This window comes from Lates calcarifer, linkage group LG2 (genome assembly GCF_001640805.2).
Source record: "Lates calcarifer isolate ASB-BC8 linkage group LG2, TLL_Latcal_v3, whole genome shotgun sequence".
Lineage (NCBI taxonomy): Eukaryota > Metazoa > Chordata > Actinopteri > Centropomidae > Lates > Lates calcarifer.
Window position 1 is genome coordinate 28,796,770 of NC_066834.1, and position 16,415 is coordinate 28,813,184.

At 38.7% G+C, this 16,415-nt stretch overlaps 1 protein-coding gene across 1 annotated transcript; it reads right to left on the reverse strand.

The window, feature by feature from the left end:
• Positions 1-2,166: 2,166 nt before the first annotated feature.
• Positions 2,167-7,644, reverse strand: rhcga (Rh family, C glycoprotein a). The gene is made up of 11 exons (XM_018668055.2): positions 7,340-7,644; positions 6,452-6,644; positions 5,775-5,925; positions 5,512-5,659; positions 5,196-5,362; positions 4,938-5,075; positions 4,293-4,429; positions 3,995-4,119; positions 3,468-3,541; positions 3,246-3,319; positions 2,167-3,158 (listed from the first exon to the last, which is right to left on the reverse strand). Exons 1-11 carry the CDS (start codon positions 7,560-7,562, stop codon positions 3,125-3,127), a joined length of 1,464 nt encoding a protein of 487 aa, XP_018523571.1. The 5' UTR covers positions 7,563-7,644; the 3' UTR covers positions 2,167-3,124.
• Positions 7,645-16,415: the final 8,771 nt, after the last annotated feature.

Sequence of the window (16,415 nt, forward strand, 5' to 3'; positions counted from 1 at the left end):
AATGAAAAATGTTTTTTTTTTTTTAATTACTATCTTATCTTAGAATAGCCGATAAATACCATATAGCACATGTGTACCACACAAAGTTATAAAAGGTCCAAAAACCAAAACAGGCCAAAACATATGCAACTCTATTGTATATAAATTTATGGGAAAGCTATTATAATAAGTATACCATTATCGTGTCATTATAAACACATGGCTGCTGCATGATATAGGCATAATGTGAATATTGATCGACAATGCACAGCTACATGAAAACACTATGTCTTTATGACTGAGGCAATAATAATTTATTAATCATTAATATTAGTAACTTTGTAGGAAAGCAGTGCATCTAATACAAAAGTTGGGTGCGATTAAATAAGCATGACCCCATGTAAATGATATATTTTTATTGTGCTAACAACACAGGCTCTGAGGTATTTGACCCCAACTGTGTTGTAACAGATAACCCCACAGTTAACTTGTTTAACAGGCCTTTTTAGAGACCTCTTCATTCAAAGCTTCTGACACCATCCAACCGGACAAGACAAGCACAAAGCATATGTCCACCCAGTGTATTTAGAGTTCATTAATGTCATAGTGATTGGTCAGGAAATGGCCCTATTGACTGCCCTGTCCAGGCCTCATTACCATCAGAATTGGAGCCCTGGAGGCAACAAGCTAGCACCCAGTGGCCTGAGAGAGACAGATGCCCACTGGATGTCCACTGGTCGCAGTTTAACTCTCCTCCACTCTCAAGACACTCAACTTGAGTCTAGTCAAAATGAAGCTGTGGGCTGTTGTTGTACAGATGAAGATACTTCTCCACTTGTTCAAGGAGCTTTATCAGTTTTGCAAACTGATGGGGAGTCACAGGTGTTCAAATGAGACTGTATGAGAGGTCACATAACAGCAAGAGTCAGTTAGAGTCATATGAAACAGGAAGAAGTCTCATGCAAAGTCAGGAAAATTTAAGTAAATCTATTTCCCAATCTAACTTTATCTTTGAAATTATTCACAATTATCAGCTGACCATTGTACTTATGTACATCAGCTGGTAATTAGAGTTGTGTTTTGTCAATAAATAAATACTGAGGTTTGGGTTATCATTATGCAAATACTACAAGATATCTGTCAGTGTAAATGTCCAGAAGGTGTCCTCATGAGATCCAAAAATAGTAAATAGAAAGAGTGTCAGAGCCACATAAAGCAATTTTACATATATTATTAAAACAAAGTATATTATTATTTTTGTTATATGCACTTTTTAAAATCCTGTTTGTTCTTTTAATTTGGTTGACAAACTATAACACTGATTACTATTCATCCTAAAATTTCTTGAAAACTTTTACAAAACTTTTCCTATATCTCTAAGAATATATCATGAAGCTGATGAAGTTAGAGGATTAGTGCTGGGCTGTTGGTCTTTAATGTCAGAAAAATATCTATTGATACAGAACTTACCTTTTTTTTTTAACTTGATAGCTCCACCCTGTGGAGTAAAGAAGAAATTATAATCAAGAGAAAAACATTTCAAAAATGTTCAAATGATTTTGTTTAAAATTTAAAATTTAAAACTGAGACAAAAACATCGGTGACATCGGTTGTAACACTGGTTCTACTGGTTTCTGCCTCACTGATTTTGGTCTCCTGGTGTTTATTGTTTGCTGTGTGTGTGTTAAGCACTTTGTTTCTCCATCCATCAAGCCAAACCAGACATATAACTACAGATGACATCTTTCTATTCATCATTGATCATCATTTTGATGTCTTTCTTTTATTCACTTTTATTGCGTAATGAGAAGATTTTCTTTGTCGGATCAACAATTTCATTTAGATTTTGGATGAGTTAATTTCTTTATTTAAATGTGATTTCAACTGTGATCAGTTGTTTGACTACACACTGGACATCACAGTTCCTTGTGCTTTTCTTCACCTTGCCACACATTAAGGGAGGGCAATACAGCAAATGTGGATTTATAAAATCGTCAAACTGATTGCACTGCTTTTTATGCACATTTGTCCATTTATTTCCACACTTGTATGTACAGAGGAAAGAGGAGTTTCACATTATTATTATCATTTATTCTTGTTATTCTAGACGCGTGAGTGTGACTATCATTATTTTATTTTCATCATGGGTACCTTCATGCATCTTTTAAAATGTGAGCAAAAACAGTGTTAAGATAATACAACTTTATTGTTCAATTTTAATTACATTTGATCTATGAATTTATAAACTATTTTAAACTATGTTAATTATACAACAAGCCTATTGTCACATACAGTCACTTACAGTGTATCATAGTTACTATAGTTATTCAAAATATTCATCTTAAGAACAAGCAATAACAAACAAAAAGTGGATTCATTTGTACATACAACTTACAAAGACCTATACATAATTTGCAAGAAATAATTAAGTAAGATAGCGTACTCAAAAACTGCTCTGGCAGCACAAATACCTCTGATTATTAAACATGTTTTTTTATGCATAACACAATATACTGTGTTTCAACTCTTTAAAAGAAATAAAAGGGCAAACATTATCAATATTCAACAATTAAAAGTTATTTCATTAAAGAATTCAGAGCTTTTTATAGCCCTTTAAGAGAACAGATGTACTCTAACTGATGCAGACAGTAATGCATTTCCAAACTCATAATAATAACAAAAGCTCTCAGTTCTTTTGTTCGGCATTATTAGCTTACACAACATAAACAGATTGTCTCATCTCATACTGCTTAGACCCCATATTTGACATTTTCCAGTCATTTAACATCTGCAAATTATATAAAAATTCTGCCAAATTTAAAAAGAAAGTAAATGCAGTTTAAAATTTCTTTCAAGAGTAAAATGTGTTTTTATTCAGAATTATTTTCTCATTAATGATATTTGATCAATATTTTGTACAGTGTCATCATATCCTCGAGCTTCCAAGAATAGACAAAGGTGCTGGGCAAATGTATTGGGTTTATATAAATGTTGTGAGATAAGAGTTGCAGAGCGTGTCAAAAATATTGTTCCTCTCTTGAAAAATTGCCCATTTTGAGGGTGGTTCCTTCATTCATTTGTGCTATTTCACAGCTAGTATCAAGTTCAAAGTGATATAAAGGGGTTGATCGTCCATTGTGCAGCTCTAACTTTGCTCCACAGAGAAGTTTGACTCAGATCTGTTGAACAAAAAGAGGAAAATTACAGTTAATGCAAAGTAATGAGTGGGGAGGAGTAACTGAGGGTGTAAATGTGAGGGAGCTTACATTTCTTGGTGCTTGTGTATCATGTGGTTGTTGTACTCCAAAACAGGAGGGATGGTCTCCTCATCCTCAGGAACCTGAAACCGACACATGGGATCAGATTATGAACCAGAAACTCTTTGATTTCCAAGTAATTTTCAGAGCAATATTTTCAATTGAAACAACAGGGTTTTTTTTTTCTATCCAGAGCAAGAGCACCATCTACTGGTGGAAAAGGGCTCTCACCTCCCAGTAAACTTCATCATCGAAGCAGTTGTCATCAGCAGGGTCGCCCCAGATCGGGAACTTCAGGATGAAACCTTTAAGGAGAGAATAATCAGACATTAAGCCACCCTTCTAACCTAAATTGCAGTTACCTTTTACTTGATGCAATAGTGCCTTGTTTAAATATTTTTTGTATTTAAAAGAATAGGATCAAATTACTCTTCACCCTCAGGTTTGTCAGTGTAAAAAGTCCAGTAGAGGTAAATTTGATTATTCCTGGGCTGCTAAAAAAACAAAAGCACTTAGGACTTAAAGAATATGCTTTTTGAAGACATCAGGTCAGAAGACTGAAACACTGGTGCTGACTACTTTAGTGACATTGATTCTTATTTTTTGTTTTTGTTTTGTTTTTTTTACACGCTTTAGTTGGATAAGTCTCCTCCTAACAGACTGAACCACTGTGCAATAATCCTTGCAACAGATTGCTTAATAGGGAAAGAGTCCTCTTTTGCTGAGGCTGATATACACAACACATTTTTCAAACTCACCAACAATTGCGCCTCCAACAAGTCCAAATGCGATGGAAACACATGTGCCAGCAGCCTGGAAGCCTCCCTGTGTTCCTGGAGATCTGTTTGCAAAGTCTCCTTCAAAGTCAAACACGTTGATCAACCTAGAGAGAAAAAAAAACAAAAATGTTAAAGCCAGATTTTCATAAAATAACTTGAATAATTAGACTAAGACAAAGCCTGATACCCAAATGAGTGGGTGCTTTTATTCACCATGTTGAAACAAGGTCAGGTTTTCTGAACTTTAAGTTACGTGTGTGTCATGTCAGTCACTTACCCTTCTTTACTATAGACAGATTCATCAGCTGCTGCAGCAACGATGGCACCTATGAAGCCACCAAGCATCCCTGGCACAGCATGCAGGTTGTGGACACCACATGTATCCTGGAGCTTGAGGTATTTCTCTAAGAAAGGCTGAGAATGAGAAAAACAGTCATATGTTAATCACTGATCTGTAACCAGGGCCATAGACATTGAGGTAACTTGCACAAAGTGTAATGTGTGTCTAATTATAGAATATAAAAGCCTCCTCAGGTTGTTTCATCATCAGGCATCTAGCTACTTATTTAACCCTGTTTAATAACAAAATCCACCATTTAAAAACACAGACATGCCTCCTCTGTCAAAATAATAGTTGGTATCAAGTTCTGCAACACTCCATTAACACCTCGCTTCGCTCCACTGGCCTGTTTATTTTGAAAGTGCCTAATGAGTGCTTTTAAAATGAGTCATTGGTTCTTGTAAACCTGTTATTTGCTTGTAATAAAACTGACAACGTGTTTCAGTTTGACTCTCCTTATTCTGTATCCTTCCTACAATCCCCCCCCCCCCCCCCCCCCCTCTTTCACTGTCCACAGTACAGACTTTTGATCTGGAGTCGTCCCAGATCAAAAGTTAGGAAGCAAAAGACTGAGGTGCTCACCGTGATAAACAGGTAGCCAAAGGTGGAGATGATTCCACAGCAGAAACCCACAATGAGTGACCCATAAGGAGTGATCATGAACTCTGCTGCCGTTCCCATGGCAACGCCACCAGCCAGAGTGGCATTTTGGATATGCACCTGTCAGGTAAAACAGCATGTTAGTCATGTAGTCATGACAAAATGACAAATACATAAATGTTGCATGACTGGCTCTCGAGTTATTGAGTAACTCTGCGTGTGTTTGCAATATGGCATTACCATGTCTAGTTTTCCTCCCTTCTGAGACATGCTGGAGATGGCCACAGTGGTGAGCACGGAGGAGGCCAGGGCGATGTAAGTGTTAATGGCTGCTCTGTGCTGTCCGTCACCGTGGTCTGTGATGGCTGAGTTGAAACTGGGCCAGAACATCCACAGGAACAGTGTACCTGTGAGGTGAGAGAAAGTCTTTTTTTGTTTGTTTTCTTACAATCAAGCTAGCACTGAGTTTAAAATATCAGATATGCCAGATGAACTGTGTCCTAAAGTGAGGTTAAAAAAGTGATGAAGTATAAAACATTACTCGCTGGTTACTCACCAATCATGGCGAACATATCAGAGTGGTAGACAGATCCATTGAGTCGTTTACTTTGGTTTAGGTTTGGTCGGTAGAGGACCCAGGAGATGGCCAGACCATAGTACCCTCCGAAGGCGTGAATGACCATGGAGCCGCCAGCATCTCTGCACTGTGGAAACATTAAGATTTCACTGACAGCAGCAGCATGAAATAGAAATTCTCACTCCTTGGACACTTAATAATTAATAGTCCCAGGTGGGGTGATTATCTTTGGTGAGACTCACATGAAGGAGGTCGAGGATGATGTATTCCTCCACAGCAAACAGCGTGACGCCAAACAAGGTGACAACCATCAGCTGGACGGGGCTCACTTTCCCCAGGAGGGCACCGTAGGCGATCAGAGAGCCGGCACAGCAGAAGTCTGCGTTGATCAGACTGTTGGGTAGATGAGGACAGGTGCATGGTCCATATGAGTGGAATCAACCAAATAGCAGCAAACAATGAACAAATCACTGCAAGGAGTCAAAGCAAGGTTGGACAAAGCTGGCTACTGCCCCAAGACCCCAGACCCTCATGGACCTCTAAACTCAGAGCTTTAACACATGCCAGTTGGTTTGAATTTCTAATTTGTTTTGTATACAAAATGATGTGTACATGATGTCTGCAATGATGTCTGCTGCATTCACTGTTCTACTTGTTTAGCATTGCACTCCTCCTCAGGTCTGTTATACTAGTAACAGGTGGTGTGGCTTCAGCACGCCTCTAGCCTCAAGCAGAAATGAGTTGCAGACTACAAAAGGCTGTTAAGTCACTGAGCTCACTTCCATCAAACTCCACACCCAGACCATGACTGGTTAAAGAATGTGGTTCCTTTTTTTTACATAGTTACATAACACACCCACCCATAACTACAGTTTACTAAACCACTGATGATGCGAAATAAAATGGAATAGAGATTCACCTCTCAACTCCAATGTAGATTTTTCCGGTGGTGTGGTCGAGAGAGTGGAACCAGCCTTGCATGAGGAGAGCCCACTGCAGACCAAAGGCAGCGATCAGGAAGTTGAAGCCCACACCGCCAAAGCTGTAGCGTTTCAGGAAGGTCATGAGGAAGCCAAAGCCAACGAAGATCATGACGTGGACGTCCTGGAAGCCTGGAGAAAAGGCAATAAATTACTATGATGATGAGTGTCAAGGTGTAATAACATGCAGTGAGTTATATTTGTGGAGTAATTAAATAGAACAACAGTGAAAAACACATCAGGCTTTGAAAAAAATTTTCTGCTTATATTAATCAACCTAGGGAAATATAGATGCTACAAGTTTCTAACGGTCAAATAATTGCTTAAAGTATTTTTTTTATTTATGTATCTATATTTATTATGATTATTATTATTATTATTTAGGCAGTGCAAATATTTTAGTATTACACACAAGGAGAGGAGAAGGCCTTCCATAAAATGTTTAGCATTTGAAACCACATTTCTTAAATTTGCCTTTGCTTGATCATGATCTATATTCTTGTGGTTTTACCATAATTCATGTTGTTTTTATGACCAGTGAGATTTCAGTGCAATATTAATTGGCAATGCCTTCAGAAAACAAGAGCAGACACAGTGGAGTTCTGATGAGGTAAACATGATATAATATGGTTCAAAACTGTTGCAGCTGTGAGAAATGTAGTTAATCTGTACATAGATGATTTAGAAATCCATTTACCATATGAGTGTCCACAGCCCTGACTAGTCATCGATACTTTTTGAAACACACAGTGTCTTCAAAAAAACACCTGAATTTAACTTCTCTTATGAAGTGATGTCCTTCACAGATTGTCCATTCTCGTACTTACTGGGATATCTGAAGTAGAAGTCATTTTCAATGTCGGTGACGTTGTGGTCCTTTTTGTACACCACCCAGTGTGCGTCTGACTCCTCATCATACCGAATGAAAACTCCAAACAGCACAATCATAGCAATCTGCCAGACGAAGCAGACGGCCGGCAGACTAACACGCACGTTGGTGTTCTTCTGGGGGCCAAAAAAATTCCCTGCCCTCTCGCAGCAGTTTCCCATGGTGATGACTCTCTGTGCTGATGATGCTCTGATCACTCCTCAGCTGGGCTCTCTCTCTCTGCTGTCATTTCCAGCTGCATCTCAGCAGGTATTTATGGATCTATGGAGAGGTGTGCCCCTCTTGGCCACTCACATGCAGGGGGTGTGGACACCTCACCTGTTAGCAGGTAAACCACTCCTTGCCTGCAAGCCTCTGCCCCTGCTGTTGTGTCAAGGCCAAACCACAGTTTCTCCTACAACAGGTAGCACAGCAGGAAATAAAGTAATCTCTGCGTAAATATGTGATGGAAGTGACGCACTTCAGACAGTGCATGAGGACTAAGTTGATATGACATTACTTTGTGATGTGGCAACTTTTAACAAAATGCTCACATTTGCTGAGCAGTCAGCATAATCAGAAAACATGGTAGATATCAGGCCTTGGTATAACGGTAAAGATTCCGCTGCAGAATCCAGCACTTAGTACTGCAGATGAGATAATGTCTTGCTTTGATTGTTCACTTGAGCGTCAGCTATGAACATTAAACTTGCCCTGGGTGAATACACCTGTCAGTCAGGCTTAGACTGCAAATCATCACGGGAGTTGCGTAAATTTATGTGTGTAACTTAGTATGTGCGTAACGTAGTATTTTTCGCTGGATGAGAAAACTAGAGTCCCTCTCTGGTGTTATAACAGAAATATTTTATTATGCTGTATAATAATCTTAATCTTAAGGGTCTGTTCACTGGGCATGAAGGCATGAATGTACATTTCCAGTTTCAAATTGGAGCCACAGTTTTATACCTCTAATAACCACTGAGCCTCTCTATGATGCAGCTGGGAAAAACTTGCTTGAAAGCCATTTAGTGATGGGTATTGGGGAATGCTGAGTGGGCTGAAAGGTCGGCATAATACTACAAAGTCAGTTCAGTTCCAGGCAGAGACCTCAGTTGCTATATCTTTATCTCCCTCTCTCTCAGATCGTTTCCTGTCCACGTTCGCCTGAAGACAAGAGACGTCCTCATATGGTGTCAATATGAACAAGTCTGTGAGAAGTCGCCTCTAAGGCACAGTTTGTTATTTTGTCAGTTTAATTTACACCATATTCAGCCTTTGTATGATTCAAGATGAGCAAAGACACAGTTGTCCACTCAGTGCATCACATGCCTGCTCCTCATTTGTGTCCTCCTATCATGTGTACTTTGTGTTCTGGTTGTGTTTACCAGTCTTGATGATTATCTAACAGAAGAGATTCCTGTTTAAGGATTCATCATATGTCAGGTTCTGTGCTCTCTTGTGTCTCTGTGACATGAGGAACATTCCAGATGATATCTGGTTTCTTTCTTCAACTCACTCAGCTTCTTCATCTCATTATGTAACACATTCACACAATCACTGATTCTCCTCTTTGATAGTATGAAAGGTTGTGCTCAAGAGTAAGTATTGATTTCAACTCAACTTTAATAGGTATATAATGTGTCAATGTAATGTTGATCATATTTGTATGTACAGTATTTCCCAGTATTACATGCAATGTGTCACTGTGCTTTGCCGCTTTACAGACACACACACCGATTCAAACACGATTAAGAGCTGTGTAAGATGCAATAGACAGAATGCATAGTTTTAGTTTAGGACAGAGAATTTTCATTTATTGATTCATTTAGTATCCTCAGTATGACACTGAGTTTAGCAAATTAAAAAAAGACATTAATGGAAAATCTTTGGCATGCATTTGTGATTCTAAGACAGCCTGAGGTACTGCCCTGTGTTTTTTGGGATGTTTGCACTGTGTTAGCTGTTGTTACACAGCCAAGATGTTTAAATAATACAACTACATTACCTAAACAAAACAACCCAACTGAATCAAAGCACCAAACCTACAGATTCAAGAGAGACCTGTGTACACAGAGAATTTACACATAAGAGTTCTTCCAAGCTCAGTGTGAAAATGTGGCACAGCTAATGTTAAGATATCCTGTGGCGTGAAATTGTAAGTGTTGTGTTTATATGACACCAGAGTGCAGGGGTAATGGGGCAGTTTTTGCAGTAGAGCCATATAGATAAGGTTAAGGACAACCATCTCACCATTTCATGTAAGATGCAACAGTGAGTGAAGAATTAAGCACTCCAGTAACTGGTAAGCAAGGTTGAGAGTGGCATATAGACATAGACAAAGAAAAATTGAATAACTGTAAATAGACATAACATAAATCAACTTTTATGAAAGAAATCACACAATAGGTATCAGTGAAATGCTGTCCAGTGTAATCGATGCAGAAATAATACCGCGTCTTAAAATATTTCAGCCCTGGAGTGGTTAAACATGTGACAGATGGAGGTATGGAGGTTTCAGATCTTATCTGTCAAAAGCATTTCAGAGATGTTCTCTGTCACATGGTGTGGTGTGGTGTGGCCCCACACAGAGCCTTGGAGCGATGTCGCTGGCGATATTATGAGCTCCTGTCAATCCACAGGTAAGTGAGATACAGATCAGTGCACTGCAGTTATTCAAACAATGTTTTTTTTTTTTGTTTTTTTTCCATTTTCTTTGCTCAGGCATTCTCTCAAAAAATACTGTAACTTGTGGCATCCAGTCAGGCCTGCCCCATGGCATCACTTACTGTACAGTATAGGAACCGCAGAAAAGGATTGTAAGAAGACAAATTACACACAAACAGTCTCTTACAGCATTAAGTTGAAGTGTACACTGTCTATACATACTGCTCACACATTATGTGCACAGTCACTTTTTCACAAATGTGGAAAACTGATCAATGAACAATTGCTTTCTTCTCACATAAATGAAAGTCTGTTTCCTTTTGAATCAATTTGCTTCTCATCATCTGCCTCAGTTACAACATAATTTTCTATCATGCAATCTAAGACTGGTTAAAGACAGGTGAACCCATCATGTGAAACTGATCTTGACATCAGAGCTTATGAAGTAATTGTTTCCTTAAATTACCTTGTATTGGTTCAGAACAATAAAATGTCAGTCAAGAGTTGTGCACTTTGATTCGATGCATCTGGAGCAGCCAGAGGAGTGTGACTAAGCAGACAAGTATTTCCTAGAACTCTGCAGGTAAAGTAGCTACATAACAGCCAACACAGTCAGATGCCACAGAGATACAAGAGCGTCAGGCAGTCGGCAGTTTCTTGGTTACAGAGAACTGCTGTACACCCTGAAGCTGATCTGACACTCAGATAACCCTCAGCCACAGTGTTACAATCTGCAGGGGAGACAGAAATTTCACTTTGTCAAACAACGTCTTTGTCTCTCACATGGTTCATCATGCGACTCCAAGTTCACGCACATGCAAATTGGTCACAGCGTCACAGCCTCATGTGCCTCAGTCAGCCACACAGGTGACTGAGCAGGGAATACATTTCACGATATTACTGGTGTATCAACCCTTTTCATCCTTATCATATGTAACAAATGTAATTTCTTCATTTCAGTTATGTTATATAATTTTGTGAATTAAACTGTTTTTCTTAAATTTGTATTGTAGATTGTTGTAGTGATATACTGTAAATAATTAAATTCAAATTAATGATTGCTTTCTCTGAATTAATTTTTAAATATCAGTCTCACTTTGATTAGAGAACCAAACTGTTACAAAGTAAGAATCGCTATTTTAAACTTCTTAACTTCAGAAGTTCACATTAGTTCAGTCTTAGAAACATTAATACATGTACAAGGAGTTAATTTATCTGTTGCATTTTTTTAAACCAGATTTTTAAACTTTTGCTACAGTATGAGTATGGACAAAATGCAGCAACTGAGATTCTTATACACTCATGAGCAAGCATTTGGTGACAGGAAAGGAAAAACTTCCTTTTAACAGGAAGAGGCCTCTGACAGACTCGGACTCAGGGTGGACGTCTGCCTCGACCTGATGGGTTGAAAGAGGAGAAAAGGGGGAGAGAGGAGAAAGAGGATGGGAGACTAGAGCAACAGCTGGATACACTGTTGTATTTAAGCACTGTCACACTGGTTGTTATAATGACAATAATAATAGCAATAAGTGTAATGGTGTTTTCAAGAATAACAACAGCAATGCACAGCATAACAGCACCAATGAATAACAATACTAATAATAATATTAATACAAATTCTACTACTATTACTACTACTGCTGCTATTATTATTATTATTATTAGTAGTAGTAGTAGTAGTAGTGGCACATCCTCTGGAGTCAGAGATACCTGCAGAATGAGGACAGGGAGAGAGAGAATAGAGAGAAGAAGCACAAAACTATGGAGGACTGAGAAAAAATAAGGACAAATAAGGACACGCAGTAGTGTTGTATAAATGCACAGGGAGAGAGAGGCTCCACTAAGAAGTGACAAAAAGTAACATTTAAGATACTACTAAAATAGAATAATAATATAGAAGCAGCAGTAATACTGACAACAAATTAGTGAATCATTTTTGGAGATATTCATGAAGCTCTGTGCAGTTTCTGATTAATTCACTGATTTTATAAGTTGACACAAACAGGGCCTCTCTGTGACCCACTTTGCAGGGAAACATTATGTCACAGTACAACACAGTTGCTCCTCACACATTGTTAATGTTCCTTTGACTCGTCAACAAATCACATATTTAAGAATATTTAAGAGGAAAAAAAGGCACATGCAGGTTAAATACAAAATTGGGGTCACACTTGCTTTTATACCTGGAAGGAAACAAACTATTAAAAATAATAAATAAAAAATATTAAATGGGGATGAATTACTTTTCTGACTAATTAATTAATTGGTAAATTTGTCTCAGTCTAGATAACTGGACTAGAACCAGGTTAATTCAATTATTAATTTGTTTTTTTTTTTTGGTGTAGACTCATTCCCAGGTTCATGTTTTGTTAACTTGGAGCCAAATAAAGATTTGCAGGCATCCTCATGAGACACTCATGTGACAAGTTACCAAACATGCTAGACCAGTACAGTGGTGTCAATTATAAAACGGCTGAGCAGTCAGTTTGAGGAGCCATAAAAGAAATTAATATGGGAGTCATACCCGCAGTTGGCCGAGGAATGATTGTCAGGTGCCACACCTTCCTCACTCCAGGTGGCCAAGTCGCAGTTCTCATCTCTGAATAGAATTTGGAGTCACATCAAGGCCTCACTGGGTGTGTGTGCATTTCAGAACATAAGTCATGTGAAATTCTTGGGTTTCTTAGCCTACTTTCACTTCAGCTCTGATACCTACAGTCTTCAGGAAACACTTGATTAGTTCATTTTACAGTCCTAAAGAAATCGTCATTGAGTACGCTTTGACCAACAATACAAAAGTTTAGTAACAACATCACCACGCATGCCCATTCTCAGCAGGACAGTGCAATGTTTCCACAACAACAAGCCCTGGATCAACAACCTGAAGCAGCTGTAGAACAGAGAGAAGAGAGCCTTCAGGTACTGGGACAGAGACTAACTGAAGAACGTGCAGAGTGCGTGTTCTGGTATGAAAGAGATTGAAGGTTTCAATTTCAAGGTTTCGGGTCTGAGGGCAACCAGCCTGAAGAAAACCTGAACGGAGCCAATGAGCTAAACAGGTTCTTCAACAGGTTCAGCAGAGTCCTGAAGGCATGTGCTGACCAGCTAAGTTGTATTCTACAACACCTCTTTAACCTTAGCCTGAGTCAAGAGAAGGTTCCCGAGCTGTGGGAGACATTCACCCAACACTCAACAGCTACAGACCAGCTGCCCTCACACTCCACATTATGAAAGTCCTGGAGATGCTGATATTGGTCGATCTCAGACATCAGATGAACACCTCTCTAGACTCTCTACAGTTTGCCTACCATCCTCAGGTTGGAGTCAACAACACCATCATCCTTTAACACAATCCAGCCTAACCTGCTGAGAGAGAAGCTCCAGAATATAGATGTGTGGCATAGCATGGGAACCACCATCTCTGGCAAAGACCAAGGAGATGGCTGTGGACTTCAGGAGCACGAGGACTATGTTAAATACCATTTCCATTCTGGAAACAGGAGTGGAAATGCAACACAGAGGTTGTCTCAAGCTTAGGTCCTTTAATGGCAGCAGGATGTTGCAGATCTTTTACCAGTCTCTGGCTCTGGCCAGTACAATATTGTTTGTTGCAGTCTGCTGGGGCAGCAGCATCAGAGCCAGTGACACCAACAAACTGAACAAACTGATCAGGAAGGCTGGCTCTGTGCTCCTCTGAAGCCCTTGGTGCTGGTTGCTGAGAGGAGGATGGATGTAGACAGTATTACATTACCACCTTATACAGCGTTTATTCAGCACAGAATCTTATATACTTATACTTTATCAATCTGTCACAGTGAAGAACCTCTGCACTGAGAATTTCATGTTTTCATTCTCCAGTGGTTTAATTTCAAATTGGTACAGGCATGAAATTTTGCAGCAGGTAAAAACGCCTTATCACTGAAATAAGAAAAGGATTATTCATGCTAATAATTCTAATCCATATTAAATAAGGCTTAAAGGGAAATGCACGTCATTTCAAGAACAATTTAATCTTCCCAGTACAATTCTGACACTGAATCAAGGATATTCAGGGCCAGACAGTAGCGTCTGCAGCAGGTGTTTGCAGAGAGCTGTGTAACCTCTCCATGACATTACACACCCACACAGCCATCATGAGATGGCATGTCACTGTCACTCAGCAATGCCGCCTGCCTTGTTTCATCAAAAGTCTGGGACTCCTGGTGAACTGCATCCGATTTCATGGTTGTTTTTTTTGCATTCATGAAAAACAAGGAAAACAATGTTCAGCTATTTCTAGTCCAGCCACACTCCCCTGCAGTTGACATTTTGTTTATATTTCTAAGAGTGGGTAAGAGCTGTTGTAGTGAGGGCAGGTTTGTCCACTGTACTTTTTTTTTTCTTTGCCCTTACTAAAATGTGTTGACATTATACAACAGCTACATATCCTCTTCTTGTTCTTTCAAAAAACAACAAAACTATGCTGACTAAACCTATTTCTGTTGTCAAACAACAATTTGACCACAGGCCATAAATGCTACCTGCTACATGCATTTTTAGGCTGCAACTGGACTTGTATAAAGTCACTATTTTTTGATGTAAAATCATCTGACAAAATACTATCTAGTCATTGCTACATTATTACATGAGTAGTCAGGAGAGCAATCATAGGTCAGACCACATCCATCATCAAACTCAGCCTACATTTTGATCTCAACTACTCACAGTTAAGTTTTGTGACTGTAACAAAGAGAATCTGTCCACAGACAGACAGACAGACAGACAGACAGACACCTGCCAGATTACTCAAAACCACCTATGTGGTAGTTCCTGCTACATTAGGCGTCTCCAGGATTACATTTTGGCATGATGACACACACACACACACACACACACGCACACACACATGCACACACAAACAGCTGCTATTGTTTTCACCATATAAAAGTAATAAAACCACAACTTTCCTTTTTTCCCTGGTTTATTGACAGATTTAAAAAATTAGATCTAGCATGTTAATCAGTGAGCTTCAGAAGGTGACCAGCTGATTACAGTAGCTTCATATTTATTGTACAGACATGAGAGTGCTGTCAATCTTCTCGTTTATCTGTGGTGTTTTCTGTCATGTTTAACTTGGAGCAGCAGAGAGGCCCTAGAATACAGAGACTATTATCATTGCAGTAGTAAATAAAATGTCTCAGTGACGGTCTTCAGGCCAGTAGCATTAATTTCACTGATACTGAAAGTATTTGAGAGACTGGCCAGGACCCGGCTGCTCGGCAGGCCCGAGGGCTTTACTCACTCACTTTACTCAACTATCTCTATAAGCACTTTGATGGAACTGAAACTTGTGCATTTGCTGCTGCTTTTCATACATTTAACATATTGACAAATTGGTCTAGAGGTGTCACAGCCTCATGTGCCTCAGTCAGCCACACAGGAGACTGAGCAGGGAATACCTTTCACAACATTACTGGTGTATCAGCCCTTTTCATCCTTATTATATAATTTCTTCATTTCAGTTATGTTATATAATTTTGTGAATTAAACTGTTTTTCTTAAATTTGTATTGTAGCTTGTTGTAGTGATATACTGTAAATAATTAAAATCAAATTAATGATTGCTTTCTCTGAATTAATTTAAAAAAAAAAAAAAATTAGAGAACCAAACTGTTACAAAGTAAGAATCACTATTTTAAACTTCTTAACTTCAGAAGTTCACATTAGTTCACTGAAACTTGTGCATTTGCTGCTGCTTTTAATAAATTTAAGTCTACACGTTTTAAATCTTGATTTTGACAATGATGTTTTGTCTAAGTAGGGTTCACCACAGGGTTGCGTCTCACCCCCATTACTGTTCACTCTCTGCTCTACAGGTACATTCCAAATGAATTATCAGTCTGCCTTGTGGAAATTAGTCATCGCATGGGCCTGTAGTCAGTCACTTTGCACAGTGGTGTGTAGATTTCAAAAAACTTCATGCAACAAGTTTTCATTTATCCCATGTGAAATACTGTAAGTGCTCTCAATACCACCATTTCAAACATTTCCTCACACAGCTGAAGGTTTTATCTTCTTTCTGTCTTCTTCTTTTTTCTTCATGTTGCTGTTTTCCTTTTTTTAAATTAAACACCCTTTATCCTATTCAGGATAGCATGCATTGTACTAGCACTGTTAATGTCGACTTATTGTGTTTTTATTCTAATTACAGTATGTTTTGTGTATTTATACTACGTGGGACAATAAAGATCTGAACTTAACTACTCCTGTATGTATTCCTGAATGATCATAGGGAGGATTATGACAGAAAACTGTCCTCTACATATACCAGGCTTACATCATTAACACTAAGTATAGCTCTCAGCAGTTTGAGATTTTTGGCTGTGAAACATA